At 39.9% G+C, this 13,377-nt stretch overlaps 1 protein-coding gene across 2 annotated transcripts in view; it reads left to right on the top strand.

The window, feature by feature from the left end:
* The first annotated feature begins 2,731 nt into the window (after nucleotides 1-2,731).
* Nucleotides 2,732-13,377, top strand: part of Sdc (Syndecan) — a 117,779-nt gene continuing 107,133 nt past the window's right edge. Inside the window, exon 1 of one of the 2 annotated variants that reach the window (XM_065230175.1) lies at nucleotides 2,732-3,795. In XM_065230175.1, the coding sequence (XP_065086247.1) occupies nucleotides 3,703-3,795 (93 nt within the window). In that variant the 5' untranslated portion in view covers nucleotides 2,732-3,702. The remainder of the gene's footprint in view (nucleotides 3,796-13,377) is intronic. The other variant, XM_065230174.1, reaches the window with a different exon arrangement.

Genomic DNA, 13,377 nt, shown 5'->3' with positions numbered 1-13,377 from the left:
CCTCTATTTTGAAACCTGCTCTTTAAGAAGTTTCTTAAGGTATGAAACCAAAATTTATGGTTTCGAAAGTCTTCACAAAACATGAAATGTCTTCAATAAGCCTGCGGAAAATAAGCATGTTCCGAGTGTACCTTATTAAGCCTGGTACGCAGCTGAAAAGTAATGACGTTTTTATGTGCTACCGGATAGGACACGGAATGCAAAAGAAATTACTTTTCCTCAGCATTTCTTGACCCAGTACGCAGTTCAAAAGAAATCGGTAAAGGTAACATCGATTACATTAGTATCGTAAATGACATGAAGGTGGCGCATTCTGAATGCAATTTCACTTTCCTTGCGGAATAATGGTCTGATCAATTATTCCGTTAGGTAATGTTGGCGTTTATTGCAAAAGTGATGTTTTGGATGCATTTAAACAACATAAACACTAATAAGTGTTGATTTTACAATTTGACGACATCTCCCTATAATCTCAAAATTTAGCAGACTATAGCTGTCAAATTTTCTTTTGGGAAAAATCCTCAAAAATTACCAGGCTTAAAGCCTGGTACGCAGCTGAAAAGAAAACGGAAAAGTAATTTTTGAGGAATATTCCCAAAAGTAAATTTGACAGCTATTGGTAGGTGTCTTTTGCTAAATTTTGAGTTCGACCGTATGCCTAACGACCGTATGCCTAACATCCGTATGCCTAACGTCCGTATGCCTAACGTATTTATGCCTAAAGCCTGGTACGCAGCTGAAAAGTAATGACGTTTTTACATGCTACGGGATAGGACACGGAATGCTAAAGAAATTTCTTTTCCTTAGCATTTCTTGACCCAGTACGCAGTTCAAAAGAAATTGGTAAAGGAAAGATCGATTACATTAGTATCGTGATCGACATGAAGGTGGTGCATTCTGAATGTAATTTCATTTTGCTTGCGGAATAATGGTCTGACCAATTATTCCGTTAGGTAAGTTTAACGTTTGTTGTAAAAATGATGTTTTGGATGCATTGTAACAACATAAAAACTGATAATTGTTGATTTTAAAATTAGACGACACCCCCTATGATCTCAAAATTTACCAATAGCTGTCAAATTTACTTTTGGGAATATTCCTCAAAAATAACTTTTCCGTTTTCTTTTCAGCTGCGTACCAGGCAATAGGTCCTGTTCACGTTCGCAGTTGGTAAGGGTTGAACCAAATATATCATATTAACAATATTATCCATTCATGCCTTTTCCAAATATTGCAATGGCGACCCACAAAATATTGCTTCACGCACCATCTAGCGTTGAAAAAGGACAGCAACAATTGTTCAATTACTATCGAAGGGTGCGAATATATCACTTATTACAAAAGTAAGAGTCATATTATTTTCATTAATTACATTGTGTATGTTACTTTAAAATTTGGCTGACATGTCACTGTTGTCATCAAATAAAATAATGTGCTGAAAAACATTCATTTGAAATATTAAACAAATTTTCATTTGATTTACCCCTCGTAACGATAAACAAATACATTGGTAACCTTTTTGGCAACAGAGGTGCTTTCATCGCTAAAAAATTGGTTCGCCAGCTAAGCGAAAGAGTGGATCATATTGTTAATATAATATATTTGGTTGAACGAAGGTTATTAATCAGAGATGCAGGATAATTAATTCAATCAATTTAAGTGTCTCCGAGTTTCGCTGAGTCTTTGTGTTCTATAAATATGCTCTTTTTTAATGTTGTTTTGATTGACGGCAGCTTTTCGGCTTCGCATGAAGGTGCACCCTCATATGTTGCTGTGATGCGAAAAGTGAGAAAGCTAAGAACAGTGATCTTTCTCGCTAAACAATGTGAGTTACTCGAGGTGCATCAAAAGCAACTCAGAAATTGCTCATAATTAGGAGCTGTCTTGCCCCTAGGTGCGCGTTTTTGTTCATATTGTCTTAATATTAGGAATTAACTACTCAGAACTTTCTAAAATGGATTATTGGTCCATTTTAGAAGAAGATGATTTCGGACTATTCTTAAAATTAAGATCGAACAAAAACTTTAATTTTATAAGTCGATAATTTTTATAAATCGACTATCCCTTCAATTTAGATTTATGGAGATTTGACTGTATTTAATATAATAGAGTAGACCCCCGTAGAATCATCGATAAATTTAATAAATGCTTTAATTGAGAAATAGAAGCATTTCAACATTTCAATCCCATACGGCCATTTTTTTACAAGTTCTATAGACAATATTTTCGACGTAGTTATACATTAGTGTATTGAGTGACTTATGAGCGATCATAGTGAAAAATTAGCCATTCTTTCACAAAAGTGCTTTGGACCAGATCTTGTGTTGAGCTAATGAGTTGATCTTCTGCACAGTGACTACTGAGGCTTACAGAAAACGAATTATGGACGGGAAGCAACAATTTGAGAACATGATTGTTCTTGGTTCGTATCAATAATATTCTTCTCAAGTCACGTTCAATGCTAGGTTATTGCCAACGAGGTACGCAAGCATGTTGCGTGTTCATATCGCCATCATAGCTCTACCCCTCGTTTCATTCATGCTTCCTATGTCAGTCTGAGAGCTTCTATGCTCCCTGCGCATTTGAGGTAGGCTCACCCCACAGTCACACCACCCATGACAGAGAGCATACAACATATATACAACACATCCAACTGGCTATAATAATAGTAGAGAGAGCCGAACGAACGAGCGACGACTCTTTGGGAAGACATTTTGAAAGCGCAAGTCTCGAATCGGGACTGTCTTGTGTGCTCTCGCTCGCCTCTTTGCCAAACTGGTGTGGTGACGATGATTTTCATTGATCATTGCGACTGAACGAAACTAGCCAGAGCCAGAGCCAGCTATAGTGAGTGAGTGGACGACGAACACAGAGCGTGCGAAGGAGGAGTTGTGCATTCTTCTCGACCGAAGTAGGCGAATTTTTAGAACGGAAAGTCCTGTTTAACGTCTCCGGGAGATCATTTCCGCCCCGTTACGATCGTTGACCGTCCGAAGGTGGTCCGGAAGGGTTTAGTTGGTGCAGTTGCGACTGGTCGAAAGTCCAGGCCGTCCAGGGCGAAAATCCGAGCGTGAAAATTGTGTGAAAGATTTACGTTCCTCTCTCTGTGCTGTGCTGTGCATAGGTGTCTCGCTGTCTCTTTTTGGTCTTCGTGTTTTAGTGGTATCGTGCCGTTTCGCTCCGGCCTGTGGCAGCTCGAATCTTTTCTTTCGATAAGTCGGTTCCTCCGCGCGCGTCCACCCCCGCGTTTGTGGCCCCCTGGTGGGCTGTGTGTTATTTTACTTTTTTTTCCCATTCAGCAGTCCGCGGAGAAGAATAGTATGTGTTCAGTGCGTGCGTGCGTGTAGTGGTGGTGCTACTGCTACTGATGATCAGGGCACACACGAAGGAAGGAAAATAATATACATCGCAGGTTTTGGAATCCGATTTCCGAAAAGCCAAAAAGCAAAAAAAGAAACGCACAGGAAAAGTGTTTCGTGGTTGGAAATAGTTCTGGCGAAAGGATTCGATTTGGAATTAACAGTGTCCGTGACGAAACGCGAAGAATTGTCAGTTTACTAGAGTGCACCAGTGAACTAGGAAAGGTTTAATCAATCCTAGGAAGAAAATCTCAAGGCAGAGGTAGTATTAGTACAGGTGAACGAAGGAGGCAAGCAGAAGGCAAACGGAGGAGGAGAAGCAGCAGCAGCAGCAAAAAACAGGATGTATCTCAGAAGAATCTACATATCGACGATACTGTTGGCATGTTTTATGCTGACAGCACCGTGGTCCAGCGCCTTGGCACAGGATGAACAGGTATGTCACACTATTCTACCTCATTCTAGAAGGCAGGGTAATCAAAGGAGGCGGTCGGTGTGCGACGGTGGGCTCTATTCATTTTTTTTTTTTTATCGAGAAACTTTCCTACAAAATGCTGGCAAGGTGATCGAGAGCGGTCGTAGCAAGCGGGAGGGAAAGAGAGAAAAACCCAGCGCCGACTGGCTGGAGGAATCAAGGCAGTAAGAATGCTAATAACAATAATGTTAATAAAAACCTGAGGGAAGAAGAAGAAGAATGCTGGCAGGCAGAAGACCGAAGAAGGCAGTGTAGCAGCAGCAGCAGCAGCAGCAGCAAAATATGAATCGCTTTTTATCAATGTTGCCAGCTTTTATGGGTTTATGATGGTGTTGGCTCGAACGGGCGGGGGGTAGCCTTTTTGTGCATTATTTTGGTGCCAGAGGCTGTTCCGCTAATGATGTCACTTTTATTGTGCCTGGGTCTCTGTGCGGTGCAAAGCGACCGAACGAACGAACGAACGGCCGACCAACATCGCTATGAGAGGGTGTGACATCATTAGTGTTGTTTATTATCACTTTGGTGCGGTATCTCGGCGCCCGGCCTACCCGCCTGTAAAAGGATTTTCGGGCAGAGGAATGCCGTGACGTTGTTGTTTTTTGCTGCATTCCTGGGTAGTGGTTTGCAGGTTGTTCGGGCTATCCGCTATGAGCTTTAGATTTAGATTGCACTAGCTGTTGACCAAGGTTTTGACTGGATTTATTCATTTTGCAGATAAGCGCCACTCAAGTCTTATTACCGGTGTATAGAATTTCGGGAGCAAACTTCAGTTATAGAGGGATGAGTCTTTTTCAGGGACCACATGGACAGAAAAGGCATCACTAATCTCGACAACCGATATATGCTCGCGGTCCCCTGATGAACGCGTATCAAGTTATCGAAAACTATGCCGGTAATAAAAGTCTCCACAATGTAATGCAACCGTAGCGAATTGCCTGGGAAAGGATATACCCACACAAACAGCGCTGTATTATTTGGTTGTTCATGAAACAATGTTGGTTAGCATGAAATAATTTAAAATTATATTTATATTAGCCTAGTAGGGTTATCTTTCCTAAGCAAATAAATAAATGGTCAAGAAAATAAAGCGAATATTTGAGGGTTTTAAACTCATTGGAAGACTTAAGATGGTTTTTATTTCAAACGACCAAGAAATACTACCAAATGACTTCCAAACCTGAGCATTTCCAGGCCACATTTGAGCTGTTAAAACCAGGGTAGCCAGTGAACTGGAAAATCATGGAAAACCGAGAAATTATCCAACAAATTATTTAAAACATTTTTCATCGAAACTACAATTTATCTTCAAGATTAAGAATAATTTCGATACATTGCTCTTGTATCATGAAACCCACTTATAGCACTTTACAGCTCTTTGGACTAAATATCACTAAAACAATTTTCTTAATCAATTTAGAAAAAGTATAATAGCATTCTTTTTTGGTAATACCATTATTAACATATGACATGAAGGTCCCAGGTTTCGATAACACCTTGAATCTAGAGCTCAAACATATGAGTTATTGATTATATGATTACCTGGAACTGATTTTCAATCAGTGCCTCACCCAAGTAACAATTCAAGCTGAACAGTAAGAACAGAAGCTGATTATTGGTTGATTTAAGGTGTACAATGCTGAATAACAACAGGCTGAATATATAGTTGATAAGTAGTGCGTGAAGCTAATTGTATCCTCATAATTCAACCTCAATAAGTTAGCTGATCTAACGATTGAACAAGCCTTATTTTAGCTTAACACTACTCCACAAATCAGCAATGCACTACCAATATTTTGATAGCATGATTTGTTAAATGTAGTCATTTTAGTTCTTCCAAATTCACTGCCTACCTTTCTAATCCCAAGCAGCGGCAGCAGTAAAGACAAGGTAGAGGAGCTTTTAAGGAATAACTCCAGGTAGAAGTGGGCTGCGACAACGTCGGAAGCATTAACATTTGTATTTATGTGTTTTGACTGCTATATATTGTACTGAGTTTTCAGACAGAATTCCAAAAATATAACTCAATTATGGCACTAAAACACCTTCCACAGGGCGATCGAAATAAATCGCGCACTTATGTCCACATTATGTTAACTACACTTGAAAATGAGAGGAATGTTTTACTGTCACCAGTTGCTGTTTACAATTCTGCATTTCTGTATAATACTCTTCCGGTTGCTGTTATTCAACTTAAATTTGACGTGTTTCAAGTTAATGATCATACCTTTTGTCACATATATGCTTAAGTGGTTCAGTAGGTATGATTGATGCCTGTGAATCAGCGACTGCCGGTTCGAATCCCGAAATGCAAAGGTAATTTTTAGACTTATAATAACAATATAAATATGTAAATCCAACTAGTTAGTCAGCACCTAGTTACAGTCCCATAAAAATATATAAGATATGAAGGGGTCTTAATTTTTTTTTTCTAAATAAAACTAGAAGGCGAAGGCGAAGGCGAAGGTTGGAAAAGACTGTTATTTAATGCCTTAAAAACCTTATAATTTATATAACTGTTAAGCTTTTGGCTGATTAAAATCACCAGATTTAGATGTTTAAAAGCTGAACAAAGGTTAACGTGGTCTATGTACAACAATTATTAAAAAAAAGGCTGAATTAAAATCGATTGAACAACACTTGTTAAGCATCAAATTGTTACCTGTGTAGGCTTGGCTACTTTCTCTCGTGCTGGAAGTCTTCCAACAAACATTCAATGTTGAATAAGAGCTTATTCAGGGAAAACTGAACTTTTTCAGCTAAAAAATGATTTTATTCAGCTGTTAATCAACTCAAATTGTTTATTGGGTAGCTAAAGTCATACCAATTTGGAAACCTGGGAAGAATCCTTCTTCTCCTTCCAGCTACAGACCTATCATCCGTTTCTCAGGGTTATCAAAGCTCCTTGAAAAGGCGATATACCGGTGTCTTCTTACATCTGCTGACGAAAATAATATCTTACTTGAGGAGCAGTTTGGTTTTCGACAAGGTCGGTCGACTATTCACCAACTGACTAGATGTCTGCCATGGCATTATTGTTAGACGTTGAAAAAGGGTTTGATAATGTCTGACATGATGGCCTCGTGTACAAACTACAACGATGCGATCTTCAAAGCTTCCTCGTGAAGATCATCCAAAATTATCTATCAGACAGGACATTCCAAGTCTCTATCAATAATGGCATCGCCTGTGATGCCTTCAAAATTCCGTATCAACGTGGCGAAGACCCAGGTCATCAGATTTCCACATTCCCAATCACCGAGTCTTGTTCCGTCTGAAAATAACAGGATCTATTTAAACGGCTCAGTGGTGGAATGGTACAAAGAGGTTGTGTACCTCGGACTAACACTAGACAGCAAGCTTCTTTCTAGGGAGCACATTGACAAAACTAACACCAAGTGTATCGTATTGATAAGATCACTGTATCCGCTTATCAACAGGAAGTCCACCTTACCCCTGAAAAATAAGCTTGCTGCCTATAAACAACTAATCCTACGTTCAACATGAAGCTTTAGTGTGATAATTTATTAGCTAGAGAACGGTCTGAAGAGGGTAGGTTGATAGTTCCGCTAGTGTACGGCAGTATGAAAATTGAATAGAAGTTGAAAATGAGCGAAGGGCCATTAATGCGACAGTACTATTCAAACGCATTCTTCTTTACCTAACTCATACATTAATGGATGAGGAGACTTGAAGTATTTCTTCAAATCGACAGGCAATACTTCTGTTCTAACTGTCATTCAAACGCCCCTCGGTTGCTGCGATGGGTAAAAAAGCTACGAAGAGAGAACGACGACGAACAGCAGCGAAGTTTTACTTTTAGCATTCTACTGCAGAAGAGATAGTTGTCATTTAGACGGAAGAGAATAAAGTAGTAGATAGTAGCACTGAGTTTTAGTTGGTTCCGTTCCCAAGATCCGAAGTGTCATAGTGGGTGACCGTCGTGTTCCGCCGTTTCGGATTGTATAGTGCCACAGTGTGTGGAACCGTATTGCCTTTACGTCGGTTTGGTCACAGAGTCACAGTGTGTGGCTGCAGTGCAATCTTGTCGAAGAGATTACAGTCCCGCCTCGTTTTTCCGTTACAGTCCCGAACAACTTCTCTCTGTTAAACTGTTGAAGTAAGTCTTCTACGAGACTAATTTTTAATCAGATTCTTCCAGCATAAAAAGGCACTTGGCCAGCACGATCATATCGGACTCTATCTCTAAGAGTTCCGCGAAATAATGTGACAAAATACCAAGTACAAGACATTACCAGATCACCAACAATCTATACTAGTGGGAGAAGGGTACTGTTCATGGACATACTACAGTTTTGATACTTTGTCAGGCATATCCTGAATGCTTGTCATATAATAAATAAAAGTATACTAAACGTTCGATTGCTGAAAGGGACTATTTGAATATTTTACAGGCAAATGATCAACCGGCAGCTTATTTCTTAAAATGCTTTTTAAGTTAGCGAACAATGTAACTTTAAATTAATGTCTCTATTGAGAATGGAAACGATTGATCTCAAACCGAAATAGTAACAGGCGAAAGTTTCCTACGGCTAGTCTTGCTTTCTACTGGAACATGACAAACGAATCAGGCTGGATACCGTCAACAGTATCACTAGAGGACAAGCTTGGCGAGCAATGTTTGATTTTGCAGACAGAATGGGAAAGATTAAAAAATAAAAGTCTTCGAAAATATCAACATTAGACTCATCACTTTCCGCGTGACATAAAGGCTGACTAAAAGTAAATTGGTACGAACCTTGTGCGCCGCTAGCACGCCTCCAGCAACCGGTGGAAGCTAACGATTTTCTCTACTTGACTAGCCTATAGGTCCCAAGCAAATCGATGAACGTACCCCATTCCAGTCGAAATTCTAGTACTACACTATGTTTGTTTTGATTCGCTATGAAAGTTTGACAGCTAAAATGAGTGGCTCGTGGATTTTACTGTATCGAGGGGTGCATCGATTAGCTTGGGACCGAAGAGAGTTCCAGAGCTGCGCCAAAAAGTTGAGCACGTTTCTTCGGGACCTTCTGGTCTTAGAGTTACCTCTATGCCTCTAGTGTTGGGAATCGAAAATGTTTGACAGTGGTTTGTTAACACTTCTATAGAGAACAACTGGTGCAAGTTTGATCAAAGTAGTCGATCGCGTTCAGAAATAACGTCAAATGGAACTCGAAAGAAGAAAAAATATTGTGCATAAACACCTGGAAAATCCAGGGTTGTCCGGTTCCAAGCTGGCTAAAGTGCTGAAGATGACGAAAACGACAGTTTATTGAGTGCTCAAAACCTACAAGGTAACCCTGAGTGTGGAAAGGAATCAGCGGACTTACGAAAAAACTGGAAGCAGGGATCATTTGCTGCGCAGCAAGTTGTTGAGGTGCGTTAAGGTTCAATTTACTTTGATGCTTTTTGGAAAATTTCAAAAGCAGTTTTTTCCGACGCATTATTTCAGATTGCAAAAAGCTCGCACTATTCGATTCCTTTTGATATTTTAGACAAAATGACGCAAGCTTTTTGCGTTCTAAAATCAAAGTAAATTGAACCTTAAAGTCAAGCCCGGTCTTTCGATCTGAGATGTGGCCAGAAGGTACAACGCCAACTTTCAAACGGTGCGGAACATCCTTGCCAGGGAAGGATACAAGTCGTACAAAGCCAGTAAACATCTCCAAGGTGATGCTGGAGTGGTATGTTGCCAACAAGATCGATTGTCCGCAATTTCAAAGCAGTGACATCGACAAAGCGGCAGGTTAGTCAAGGACATCCAGCAAATGTGGGCAAAATGGAGGAAATGCGCAGATTCCGTGTCCGTTTCCACTATGCGGGCACTGATGGGCTCCATCAAAATCAAGGTTCGAGATTTCGTTCGGACTGGAGAAATGTAACCAACTAAAGCTGTAACTTTGAAGTTTTAATGAAAGTACTGATAAGCAACCATTAAAGGACTTTTTAAACTTATTGAATCATCAATTACAGGTCTTGTTGTGCGTACCAATTTACTTTTAGTCAGCCTTTAGAGGCATATAAAGAAGAAACAATTATACTGGAAAGATGTCAACGCAGGGAAGAAGGACACATTTTAGAGAGTTTTCTAGCTCATGTAAGATCCCGATTTGCAATTTCTGTTCCTTTTATCGTTTAAATAACATGTTCACGCACAATCTCAGACGACATCGGGTAAAAAAATAACCAAACATTGTCTAGCAACGGCGATAACATATTAAGGTTGAATATTTCTTAAGTATTTTAAAATCCATGTGTCCTAGGTTTTATAATGGATTTATTAGAGAACATTAGGTCACTAAATGATACTAAATCAATCGCCGTAGTTTTGAAATAAATTTAATGGAGATTAAACAGTTTTATCAGGCTCACTCTCAAAACCATATTAAGAAATATTGATTGTTTTTTAATGGTTTATTCAAACAGCCGTACAAAAGGCGGTATAATAATAATACTTAAAACATTGGTTTAGAGCAAATAGTTTGGATGAAAATAAGGCTTTGATATAGACTGGAAAACTTTTTGACATATTCTATAAACCGTAATGTAACGAATGGCCCATCGGCTTTTGTTGACTATTAAATAAAACTAAATGCTTACTCACATAAAACTTTAATAAAACTCAAATAAAGCCATAAGACATTGAGAATGTTACTTGGGCTAGCAATTTATGTTAAGTTATATTCGTAGTTAGGTACCGAGTCAACACCACATTTGACGCGTCCCTTAATGACGCACTCGTCTAATTTTTATCGCATCTCTACTTTGACAAGTTATTTTTCAAAACTTTGTTACACCATCATCCCTAGAGCACAGGAACTAATATTTGCAGAAGTAACATTTCAAAAATAATTGTTAAAAATAGTCGAACTTTATTGAGTGCGTCGATTTAGGAACCGCTTCGAATATGGTGCCTCCACGGTATGTTAGAAGTGGTAGGCCACTGTACACACTAGTGCCGCCAAGGGATAACCAACTCTGCACACTGTGCTGAAACACAGCATGGCAAACAGTCCGGCACGTAAGGGCACACGTTAACAACTATAGCACAAACAATTTAATATAAAACAGCAAAACTGCCGAGTATTAAAGCTTTTTCCAATCGTTGTTGGGGTTACATTTTGCAAACGCCCGATAGGACCCAACGGACCAATGTTCCGATCGAGTTATCCGTGTAGAGTCTTCTGCACGAGATTCTCTAGTAAACTTCTTTAGCAGGTAAAGCGTAGCCGGTTTCGTAACAGAGAGTACCTATACAGCATAGTTGTTTAATTATATAATCTGATCAGGCAGGTACAGAAATCGCAATATTCAGTCGGTTGAAAAGGATACTCGCAACCGGTGTTGATCCACATAAGTAGCAGCAGCAAGAGGATCAAAATGATCATAAGGCGAAGTTGCCTCTTCAAGTAATCTACAACCATGACACGATTCCCTAGATATTGTTAAGTTATGCGCTGCATGAAATTGAAGTACAGCTATCCCCCGAAAAACGCGTTACCGACTGAGTTGCAGTCACCGCTTTTTCACCGGAGAACTAGTCACTCGCAGAAAATCAGAGCGGTTGGTTGAAAACCCACGAAGAAAAAGCGGTTGGTAGAACTCAGTGGGTAACGCGTTCTTTGGGGGGAAAGCTGTATATTCTAGCAGTACGTATATTGCACGAGATATTCAGCAGTGGGAGTTTCTTCAGAGGTAAATCTAACTGAACTAGAAGAACGACGCCGGCCTCCCTTAGCTCAGTCGGTAAAGGCTCAGCTACAAAGCAAGACCATGCGGGAGGTGGCTAGGTTCGATTCCCGGTCTGGTCTAGGATTTTTTCGGGCCTCCCTGGCCATATGGTATAATTGTACTTGCCACACAATTACACTAATGCAAAAATGGTACAGGCATCGAAAGCTCTCAATTAATAACTGTGGAAGTGCACCTAGAACACTTAGTTGAGAGCACGAAATAAGCTAATATGCGATATGCAATATGATTCAATTGAGTTCTGAATTGAGAGGGTTAGAAGGAAAGGGGTGTAAGTGACTTTTATCTATTCTCTTCATCGACTTTCTCTCGCATTGCAGCTTTATAAACAGAATTTGCGCTATTTCTGCCACATAGTATGATAAAGGAGGTTCTCATCTAGCATCCAGAATGGCACACGAATCAAGGAATGTTGACAAACTCATGGCAAACTTCGGCATTGCATCCGGCACTGCTGAAACATTTGGCCCCGATTATGGTGTGCAGAGTTGAATACCCCTTGAGTGCCGCTGCTGTGCCGCCAGTGCCGACTGTGCCAGTCTTGAGTCGACTGTTTTTGTTTGTGAATAGTGCATATTCTGGCAACGGAGCAACCCGATTTATTTATTTATTTATTGTTATTCATCTAACAGTAGTTGTCTTAATGAATCAAACTTAGATAATACACAAAAAAGCAACAGCCAAACAGATTACAAAAATAATCACAATCTTCTCAATCGGTTTCGAAATTGGTTCGATGCTTCTCCGAATTTAAAATGCTTCTTCCACAGCGGAGAATGCCAAAATCATCGCAGACATTGGCTCTTGGTATCCATATGCAATCCGATGGAATCTTGGTTGTAGTAAGGATGATTGCCGCAACATCCTTTGACGAACATGGAAGTTTAATTGTGAAAGCAGTTGAGGGCAGTCCACATCGCCACTTAAAAGATTCGCTACAAATAAGGCTTGTTGCATTTTTCTTCTGTGTTCCAATGTGTCCAGGTTCAATGGCATGCATCGGTCTGCATAAGGTGGTAAATTCATTGGATCGCACCACGGCTGGATGCGCAAAGCCAACCTCAAAAATCTTTTCTGAACACGTTCTATCCGGAGATTCCACACTAGCTCATATGGAGACCAGACCACAGATGCATTCTCAAGTATGGGCCGAACTAAAGAGCAATATAGTGCCTTCAAGCAGTGAGGGTCTTTGAAATCTCGTGCAATTTTTGGAATAAATCCCAGCTGACGATTCGCCTTAGAGATGATCGAGGAATAGTGAAGATTGATGGTCAACTTTGGGTCCAAAAGAACACCAAGATCAGTCATACATTCTTCTCTGTGAAGCGTTACATTGTCAATGCAGTAGTCGTAAAGGATTGAACTCTTAGAGCGGTGAAACATCATAGCTGCACACTTTGGAACGCTGATGATGAGCTTATTGTGACGGCACCAATCCACAAAGAAAACTAGCAGAGCTTGAAGACGATGACAATCCTCAATCGAGTGAACTATGGCGTATAGCTTAAGATCATCTGCATTAACGAATTTGCATTTAACTCCCAACAAAGCTGCTACATCGTTGAAGAATAACGTAAACAAAAGTGGACCCAGGTTACATCCCTAAGGTGGTGGTAAACGTAGAAGGGACACAAGACCCAAGTAACAATTCAAGCTGAACAGTAAGAAGAAAAGCTGATTATTGGTTGATTTAATGTGTACAAAGCTGATTAACAGCAGGCTGAATATATAGTTGATTAGTAGTGCATGAAGCTAATTGTATCCCCATAATTCAACCTCTATAAGGTA

This window comes from Ochlerotatus camptorhynchus, unplaced genomic scaffold (assembly GCF_037179485.1).
Source record: "Ochlerotatus camptorhynchus isolate MF236.1 unplaced genomic scaffold, CSIRO-AGI_Acam_v1.1 ptg000328l, whole genome shotgun sequence".
Classification (NCBI taxonomy): domain Eukaryota; kingdom Metazoa; phylum Arthropoda; class Insecta; order Diptera; family Culicidae; genus Ochlerotatus; species Ochlerotatus camptorhynchus.
This window is presented reverse-complemented; position numbering and strand designations above follow the sequence as displayed.